The 10408-nt window shown below is 39.0% G+C and overlaps 1 protein-coding gene across 2 annotated transcripts in view; it reads right to left on the reverse strand.

The window, feature by feature from the left end:
• Positions 1-10285, reverse strand: part of PKD1L3 (polycystin 1 like 3, transient receptor potential channel interacting) — a 71682-nt gene extending 61397 nt beyond the window's left edge. Inside the window, exons 1-4 of one of the 2 annotated variants that reach the window (XM_059667572.1) lie at positions 9945-10285; positions 8213-8399; positions 7171-7290; positions 2322-2438 (exon numbers count right to left, since the gene is read on the reverse strand). In XM_059667572.1, coding sequence (XP_059523555.1) covers positions 2322-2438; positions 7171-7290; positions 8213-8399; positions 9945-9959 — 439 coding nt within the window. In that variant the 5' untranslated portion in view covers positions 9960-10285. Of the gene's footprint in view, positions 1-2321; positions 2439-7170; positions 7291-8212 lie in introns of both variants that reach the window. The other variant, XM_059667571.1, reaches the window with a different exon arrangement.
• Positions 10286-10408: the final 123 nt, after the last annotated feature.

The raw sequence follows: 10408 nt of genomic DNA on the forward strand, positions 1-10408 counted from the left end.
CCTGCGGACTGAAGGGACCTGGGTTCGATTCCGGTCAAGGGCATGTACCTTGGTTGCAGGTTCCTTGGTTGGGATGTTTGCAGGAGGCAACCAATCAATGTGTGTCTCTCTCACATCGATGTTTCTCTCTGTCTCTACCTCTCCCTTCCATTCTCTCTAAAAATCAATGGAAAAATATCCTTGGGCGAGGATTAACAACAACAACAACAAAACACACAAAAAACGCACACACACACACACACAAAAACCAATTTAATATAACAATAACCTGAATAAAACCCACAGAATGTACTAACAAGATCTAGGGCAGTGATGGCGAACCTATGACACGCGAACTCATTTTTTTGGTTGATTTTTCTTTGTTAAATGGCATTTAAATATATAAAATAAATATCAAAAATATAAGTCTTTGTTTTACTATGGTTGCAAATATCAAAAAATTTCTATATGTGACACGGCACCAGAGTTAAGTTAGGGTTTTTCAAAATGCTGACACGCCGAGCTCAAAAGGTTCGCCATCACTGATCTAGGGAGTGAGGGTGGGGAGGAGAAAATTAATATAAACTATATTCCTTTAACCAGATGAGGGGATTTCAAAAGAGACTTTCATTCCTGGGTTTGACAATTAGAAAAACGTAGGTATAGGAATGTGTTTTTGTAAAGAACTTTTTAGAGGGAAACAATTAAAACCAAAATATTGAAGAAAAAAATTTCCACAAAAGACAGAAGAGAGTTGCAAGGGAGCAATAGAACCAGAAAGGATCTCTATTATTAAAATAAATTTAAATGTGATATAAAAATATTCTCAGGGTTAGTAAAATAATTAGATGCCTTTATATGAAATTTAATAGGAATATGCTTAAAGCAAAGTAACACAAAAATTGGTAAAGGACCATATCTATATAAATATAAGGCAACCTCCCAAATAGGGCAATCTCCTCTTTTCTCAATGAGACTGTTAAAAAGTTATTTCTGGCCGAAACCGGTTTGGCTCAGTGGATAGAGCGTCGGCCTGAGGACTGAAAGGTCCCAGGTTCGATTCCGGTCAAGGGCATGTACCTGGGTTGCGGGCATATCCCCAGTAGGAGATGTGCAGGAGGCAGCTGATCGATGTTTCTCTCTCATCGATGTTTCTAACTCTCTATCTCTCTCCCTTCCTCTCTGTAAAAAATCAATAAAATATATTTAAAAAAAAAGTTATTTCTGGGCAAAGTTGACTATATAAACTTGAAGGATGTAGGTGGAACATCAAATGTCTATTTCATTTTATAAAGGCATATTTAAAATCATGTTATATAAATGTATATATGTTAATTTATAAAAATTCCTCTCATGAAACTCATATTTCATGTCATAGGTTTATGCAGGTTTTTCAAATGCATCTTCATCATCATTGCTTTGATTATAATCTGAAGAACTTTGGGAATTATTTAAGTTTTCCAAAATATAACATCTTTACTTCCATTTAATGCTATCACTAAATACTTATGCCCAACTCACAAGTACCCACTTACAAAGCATTCAGAAAAGTTGATTTTTACATTGTCCTTTAGATATATATTCATGTCTCTACCACAATAACACTTTCTAAATTGTTCTCTTAAGGGATACTTAAAGGGCTTGTTGACAAGGACATCTCACACTTGAAGTTGTGAGGTCATACCCCTAAAATCATCACTAGATCCACTGTACATTAGTCTCTTTTTTCACCCATTCTATCAGGAGATCTCTATAATAATTCAACATTGATATTGATTCAGGTCATTTCAGGCTAATGCATCTTCCCCAAAGAGGATTTATTTTTCAAAATTAAAAAATAATGAGAGAACTTGACTTGCAAGGACTTCTAGAAATCTCTCTTTTTTAAAAAAATATTTTTATTGATTTTAGAAAGGAAGGGAGAGGGAGAGATAGAAGCATCAATAATGAGATAGAATCACTGATTGGCTGCCTCCTGCACACCCGCTACATGGGATTGAGCCTGAAACCCAGGCATGTTCCCTGACCAGGAATTGAACCGTGACTTCCTGGTTCATAGGTCGACACTCAAACACTGAGTTACACAGGCTGGGCTAGAAGCCTCTCTTTTTTGATGGAACATTTGTAGAAAAAAACTCTTTCACTTGGGTATATGTAAAAAAATTCGGGCAAAGGAATATCAAGAAAATAAGAATTTATAAATGAAAGCAAAGATTGCAATATTGAGATGAGACAAAAGAGAGTGTCATGGATATTTACTGGGTACCTGTGATGATGACACATTTCAGCATGAATTGTTTTGTGCATCCTTTAAGGCAGTCACTGATTTCACTTCCCATTACCTGAGGCCATTTTGTTTCTTGGTATTGCGACTTCTCTTTTTGTCTTTTTGGGTCTCCGATGTGAATGAGAATTATTTCCATTTCTTTCATAACTTGTATCTTGGTCTGAAAAGACATCTATTTGGAGTTAATTTATAGGATACAACTCTAACTGTAGGTCTACAAAATAACTATTACAAGCACATATGTGATAATCAAGAAAACACAAATTAAAGATTAGTATCTAGTTTTTTAAAAAGAGTAATAACGTAAGACTTCTGAGGCAGCTCTTTGGCTCTGGAGCACAGACATCACCTTATATGATCAAACACCTCAAAATTAGGCCCACTGACTGGTCAACACTGACAGGAGAGAATTAAGTTCATTTTAAGAATTTACATTCTAAGCATAATATTCTCTTTTGTGGTCTTTAATTCCTATTGGTAGAGATAAAAGAGTTGAGAAGGTGGACAATAATATTCTTTATTTTAAAATATATTTTTATTGATTTCAGAGAGGAAGGGAGAGATCGAAACATCAATGATGAGAGAGAATCATCGATTGGCTGCCTCCCACACGCCCCCTATTGGGGACTGAGCCCACAACCCGGGCATGTGCCCCTGACTGGAATCAAACCTGGAACCCTTCAGTCATAGGCTGAGCTCTATACACTGAGCCAAACCAGGTAGGGCGGCAATAATATTCTTGAACGTGCCTTGCGTGCATCTGGTGTTTCTCTTCATGCTGTTGAACATGGCTAGACAAAATCATACCACTTCACTGACTGCATCTCAGCTTAAATTCAGGGTCATGAGCGCCGGGCAATGATACTATATTCCCCTTGTCTAGTCCCACTTCCACTCTCCTAGATAACCCTTTCCCACTTTGTCCTCTACTCAAATGTCCAACAACTAGGAGTCTCCCTGATCCTCATTCTCAGGTCATGTCATAACTTTGCTTTCTGCCTCAAGGGGAAAATGGAAACAATTAAGAGACCTTTCCACAGTCTCCTACCACCAAATCTGCCCACCTACAAGCATCCGTCCCCACAGATACCGCCTTCTCTCTCGTTATTACTACCAACTTCCCGTGCTCCTACACAAAGTGAACCCCTCTAGTTGCACACTGTTTGGGTCAAGAGCGTTGTCCTAGCAGAATTTTTTCCTGTTTTAAAAAACCCGCCAATTTTCATTCCCTCAGGAATTATGTATAGCTTCAGTTCATTCCTGCTCTTGAGCAAAATTCCCTTAAAATTATCTGAACTTGTACACCTACTTCCTCTCCTGCCCTTACTCCCGTCTTAGACCCTGACAAATACTAATTTGGTCTCCATTCCTATAATTTTGTCATTTCATTTCAAGACTATTAAATAAATGAAATCATGTAGTATGTAACCTTTTGGAATTGGCTTTTTTCACTCAGCATAATTCCCTGGTGATTAGTTCATGTTGTTCATGTTGTTGTATGTATCAACAGTTTGTTTTTCTTTATTGCTGAATAGTATTTCGTAGTATGGATGTACCCCAGTTGCTTAACCAACCACCTGCTGAAGGGCACCCGGGCTGTTTCCAGTTTGGAGCTATTACAAATAAAGGTGCTTTAAGTGTTCATGTACATGGTTAGCTCATAGAGCTTGAGCAGTTTCAAGTTCTATTTTTTTTAAATAAAATTACTTAATAGGTGGTGTCAAGTATTCCATCAGGAGTCACACAGTATCTGTCTCTCTCTTTCTGATGTTAGCAGTCATTCATGATTATTTCCTAGATCCATTTTTTTCACTAGTTGTGGGAACTTGTGTTCAATGTTTTATTACAAACTACTGAATTTATAAATATCAAAACATCACACATTGACTGCTGAAACAAGAACAAAGTCAAAGCCAAGTCATTTAGTAGTAGTAGCAAATATGCAATTCGAGGATAATGATCAACTGATGACTCTCCTAAAGCACGGAGTGTTTCAAAGCATGTGCAAGACTGTGACCATATCCCAAATGGCAGAGTGCTACAGATATTTTCAGATGTCGCCAAGATAGAACTACATTTATTTATTTATTTTATTTATTTTTTTAAATATATTCTATTGATTTTCCACAGAGAGGAAGGGAGAGAGATAGAGAGTTAGAAACATCGATCAGCTGCCTCCTGCACATCTCCCACTGGGGATGTGCCCGCAACCCAGGTACATGCCCTTGACCGGAATCGAACCTGGGACCTTTCAGTCCGCAGGCCGACGCTCCATCCACTGAGCCAAACCGGTTTCGGCCGAACTACATTTATTAATGGTTGTCATGTCACCCTACGATAATTAGTTTGAGGTACTGTGGTTGTGCTATTATTTTACTTTACCAATGGCATGGAAGTAGTTTAAAGTTTTCACAACCAGTCTGACTTGTCTTGGTACACTCAGCTGAATATCAATTCTATTACAACACATACCACTTTTAACACAAACCACCACTTCTCATTCTGACACTGAAAATAAAAATATCTTAGGAATGAATAATTTTATATGTAAGTTTAAGTGCCTTTAAAAATATTTTTATTGATTTCAGAGAGAGGAAGGGAGATGATATAGATATAGATAGAAACATCAATGATGAGAGAGAATCATTCATCGGCTGCCCCCCACTGGGAATCGAGCCCACAACCTGGGCATTGCCCTTGACTGGAATAGAACCCGGGACCTCTTAGTCCGCAGGCCGACACTCTACCCATTGAGCCAAACCAGTCAGGGCTTAAGTGCCTTTTTTTTTGTTAAAAAAAGAAAGATCCTGAGTTCAACTATTCAGTGTGCAAACGTCAATCTGTAACCTCAGTAACACTGTACTATAATACAAAGTATTAGACTTCTCTCTTGAATGTTAAGGAACAAATTTGCAAATACTTCTCTTACCCACATGTTATTTTGCAAGAGGCATTTCTTAAATTCATAATAAAAAATGTATACACACTGTGACAACACTAGTTATTTCAAAATACCTCTAACGCAATTACATGGTGAAATACTTTAGTTTAAAGGTAACTAGCAATATTGGATTTCCAAAGTGTTTTCACCTTAGACATGAGTGTGAAGCTATCCATAAGCAGAAAATAAACTTTGAACAAAAAATAGAGATTGCACAATAATATAATATGAACAGTAATAATGACAATATTATGCTAGGCATTGTTCTAATGCTCCACTTGCATTATCTTAATTCTGATAACAGTCCTTTGGAGGGAACTGGGCTGCACAGCGGCTAAGTTGCTTGCCCAGGTGTCACAAGTGGAAAGTCAGAAAAACAAGATCTGAGCTCAGGACTCTGACCCATAAGCGTGACCCCTGAGCCTGCGCTCTTAGCTGCAGTAACGTACTTCCTCTCATTGTGGGAATGCAGGCTCAGAATTTGCAGAACTGGCTTAGATGAATTGAATAGAATTCTTTTTTTGTCTAAGATTATCTTCTGCACAGCCTTCTACACTCCATAGCAGTAATCTCTTGCAAGTACATGAATGATAATATCAGAAAAGACATTTTCACTCCAAAACCAAGAGTAGCTGAGAATGTCTAAAAACTCAACTCTTGGAGAGTGAAAGATGGGTACAATATCATCATCGTTTAGGCTAATTAGGAGTTGCTTTTCCAGTCCTGGAGATGATGAAAAACAGTCTACAACTGTAAGACAGCCAATACTAGGGATGCAGTTTGTCAGAATGAAACATATAACCAGTAGACTTGTGCAGAGTTTAGGCTCACAACCTTGGCCTCAATAACACTAGCACATTATACTGTAACACAGGACAAAAATCTCACAAAGAGCTTGAAAGGGTAAGAAGGAGAGAGTTGAAGCTAGAAATTCATTACGTTAAAATACTGGGTCCTCTCAATACCCAGTATTTGAGGAATACTGTAATAGATAAATACATCTTGTATTAAAGAAATATTGCAATGTATTGTGTTTAATGAAGTACCTATATGTGCTTTGTATTTTCGAAAGAATATATTTGTGATTTTTTAAAAAAGTGAAACGAGGATGGAGGCGGGCTAGAAAGGCTCAATGGGGGGGAAGGGGACATATGCAATACTTTCAACAATAAAGATTTAATTTCAAAAAAGTGAAACAAATTTTTACCTAGACAATCCGGGACATCATAAAGTCTCCGAGAGTTCACTGAGCTAAGAATAAATTCACACACCTGAATTCTGATCTACTTCCGAGAAAACAAACCTCTAACTGATTAAAATCTCCTCACCCCTCATCTTCTCGTTTTCCTTCACCATATTCTCTTTTCCTCCTTTGGTTCCTATTCTACCCTCTAAAGCCCAAATACTGAATGGATTAGGGGTTCACATGTGGAAAATGGGGCTTACCAATTCTAGAAGTACACTTTCTCTCACACTCTGCCCAAGTCCAGCCATGAAGGGAACATCAAGGCACAGCTCTTTTCTACTACGAGAGTAGGATGGGTAAGGAAGTCACTCCAAATGAACAGTTTCTCACCCTAGCCAAAACCATGAAAATCAAGACCCTTGTATCCCTCCTAAGGCCTATCACTCAGGGACTTGCTAACTAATGCTCTCACAAACTCTCCTTATTTAGAATCAGTTTTTTCTAGTAAAGTTAGGTCTTTGGCCCAGCTGGTGTGGCTCAGTGGTTGAGCATTGACCTATGAGCAAGGAGGTCACGGTTCGATTCCCGGTCAGGGTACATGCCCTGGTTGTGGGCGTGATCCCCAGTAGGGGGTATGCAGGAAGCAACTGATCAATGATTCTCTCTCATCACTGATGTTTCTATCTCTCTCTCCCTTCCTCTCTGAAATCAATAAAAGTCCATTTAAAAAATAATAATAAAGGTAGGTCTTTGGCAGCAGGTAGCTTCATCACTTACCAGCCTGGCAAATGAAATAATGCCCCAGGGAGCACAAGTCTACTTTTGATGAGACCCGGTTGGACTTTCTGGACATGTAAGTGCAGCTGGTGGGCTTGGTGGCTCGGTGGGTTGTGACATCTGCAGGAGGAAGACCAGACCCAGATGAGCTTCATACTCAAAGGTCAAACATTTAAAAAACACTTTTACTGAATTTATTGGGATGACAATGGTTAATAAAAAGTCAAACATTTAAAAAAATAAATATAGCCTTGGTGTAATTAATATAGCAACGGTGTGACCTGGTTGCTGGTTCAATTCCAAGTCAAGGCACTTACCTAGGTTATGAGTTCAATCCCTTAGGGAGGCAACTGATTCATGCTTTCTCTCTCTCTCTCTCTCTCTCTCTCTCTCTCTCTTCTTTTTAAATCAGTAAAAGCATATCCTCTAGTGATGATTAGAAAAATATACATATGTATATATATGAAAACCAAATTTTGCTACCTTTCAATAGATGAAAAGTTAGGTTCCCTCACCACATATATTATAGATTATTTTTTCATATTATGTCTTTGTCACAAAGCTAGGCATTAATTTATTTAGACTTTAATGAAGATACTTAGGACACAAATGCCTTGGAGTTTTCTCTAAGACCCCAAGATTATGGTACATAATTTTGAAAATATCTATCTAAGAAAGACAACAGGTGAACAATTTCTCTCCTAGTTTCTGCATTAGAGAACTTGGAGCCAAGAATGATGAAGAGATATTTACAAAGTGACCATAAAAGGTTTCCCACTTCAGAATCTTGCACAGTATTTTCAGTGAACTATTAGGTAAGTTAACTTTTGATAGGCTCTGAGAAAATCCCATCATCTTTGCTACACAGACAAATCAAAGGCTGCAGCAGAAGAGTAGAAATATTGCAGAGGAATGATGGTAATGAGTAAAATGACTGATTTTTCTGTATACAAAAGCAGAAAGACTTAAATGTTTTCTTTCTCCTGTTCCTGAATAAAAGTAAGGAAGTTTCCCTCATAAACATCAAACCTCAGAGCCTTACTTGGGTTGTTGTTTTCTTGATCATTCCCCAGCAGCATTACATTTTGCCCAATCCACCACTTCTTTCCTTCTTCCAGAAAGTCCCAGATGAGATCTTGAACCTCCTGGTTCCAAGTGTAAGCAAGGTGTCCTCCCAGGGCACGGCAGTAATTTTCTGCTTCCGTAAAGCTGCAGTGAAACCTGTGGAGCTGATAACAGTAACTTTTACCACGGAGCTCTGGGCTGCTCAGCTCGCTTCCTAGAATGAGGCTTGTGCTGAGGTACAACCACAGCCAGGCTCTTCTCTGGAATAACATTTTCTCTGTGAATTGTGAGCACAAAAAGTGTGGAGGCTCAGACGCTGCCTGGCCCTTTATATTCTTGGTGAGTTTGTCTTGTTCATTTCTATTATTCTCTTAGGAACTGGGAATAATTAGTCAAGGAGAAAAAAGGTTTTGTTTTGTTTTAGGGACCAGGTGGAGTTCCTATAAGCTGAAAACAAACAGAGTAAGAAAGCAATGGGCCTTTATAGCTGGGGCACCACCATCTGTGTTTACACAACTGGTTATGCCTTCAGCTTTAGAATAGATCTTTATTTGCTAAATCTAAGCTGTAAGGAAGCAGAGAATGATGAATATCTAAGTCAGTGTTGTTAAAAATTGAGTAATATATTATTTTGTTTTAAAAAAAGAAAGCTATGAATTTAAATTGTTGTACTGTTTCTTAAATACATTCACTCTATCCTAAATCTCTTATTTAACTATACCCCAAATCTTATACTCATAAAAACCAAAGAATAAATATTTAATGAAGGAATGAATACAGATTAAATACAAACACAACTGAAAACCAGTGAAATTAAAATTTGCTGAACTAAATAGCCACTTGTTAAATACACATGGTTCTGGCCTACAGCCACATAGGTCCTTTTGACTTGGTCACGCAGTAGGGAAGAATCAATTCTCTCGTTGCTTTTCTTTAACTTGCTGAAAAACCTCTGTTCATACATGCCACTCGATCCTCACCTGCAGCACATCTGTCATTGATGTTCTTAACCAGTTCTTTTTCTTGGTACCAAAATGGGAGATAAACACAAATAAATGTGGGCACTGGAATCACTTGGCAGGTTTCAGTGTTCAGCTGTTTATCCTACTGACACTTACAATTACTCTTTAAAACCAAAATGAACGTGGTACCAAAATTAAAAATTCTCTGAAGTGTAGACCCCAATACATCCCTGTTTAAAAAAATACTACATTAACCAAGTGAAAGATTAATATGGTCTAGTTCCTACATTCAAAAGTCTACAGTCTAATTAGGAAAGACATAATTGCATTTAATAAAAATATAAGTTTAGTTAATAAAGAAAGTGCTACTAGAGAGGTCAGTTTCCACCTATGAAGGTTCGGCCGAGGGAACCACTTCCGGCACTTGACATAGGATGGTCTTTAGATGGCATGGGCATCTTGGCGGAGGAGCCAATGTGAGTAAACGCACAGAAGTGGGAAAGTGGAAGGAATTTATAGAGAAATACTCCTCTGTGCAGGTCCGTGTGGGTGTCCTTGGGAGAGAGTAGTGAGAACTGAAAGGACAAGAGAAATGATTCAAACGCGAGGAAGGTTTCTGAGCGGAGGAGTCCGCCAAGCCTGGGCTGCGGTGAAATGGTTCCGGGGCAAGATACTTCCAACCATAAAGTCACCCACGGTCTTGATTTTCCAACATCCTCATAAACATTCGGACATGTATAGACATACATTCGTTTTAGGCATGTTTCAGTGAAACCTGAAGTTGCTGGCATCTTCTTTGAAGTCTACACGGGTATTTCACCCAGCGATGCAATTCATGTCGACCCTTTTTACAGCGCCTGATGCTTTCTCAGTACATGCTTTATCTAGAGCACAGGCATGCCAATAGTCTTCAACTGAAAAGGTCAAGAAATTGGTGACTGGGTCGCTAAGAACCGAAGATCAACATATAAGTACTTTCTGTCCAGGTTGCAGAACCACAGACGAGCTCAGCTCAGCGGGCCACCTCAGTGCACAGGGACCTCCTACGCGCCGGCGCGGACGCCGGAAGTCGGGAGGGCGAGCAGGCGGAAAAGGCGTGGCCTCTGCGATTGCGCCCGCGCGCGCTCGTCAGTGTCCAACCAGAGCCTGAGGGCGGAGCGCCGCCTTCCCCCGCCCAGAGGCGCCGGCTCCACCCCTCCACCCGACAATTG

The sequence above is a fragment of the Myotis daubentonii genome, chromosome 15 (genome assembly GCF_963259705.1).
Source record: "Myotis daubentonii chromosome 15, mMyoDau2.1, whole genome shotgun sequence".
Lineage (NCBI taxonomy): Eukaryota > Metazoa > Chordata > Mammalia > Chiroptera > Vespertilionidae > Myotis > Myotis daubentonii.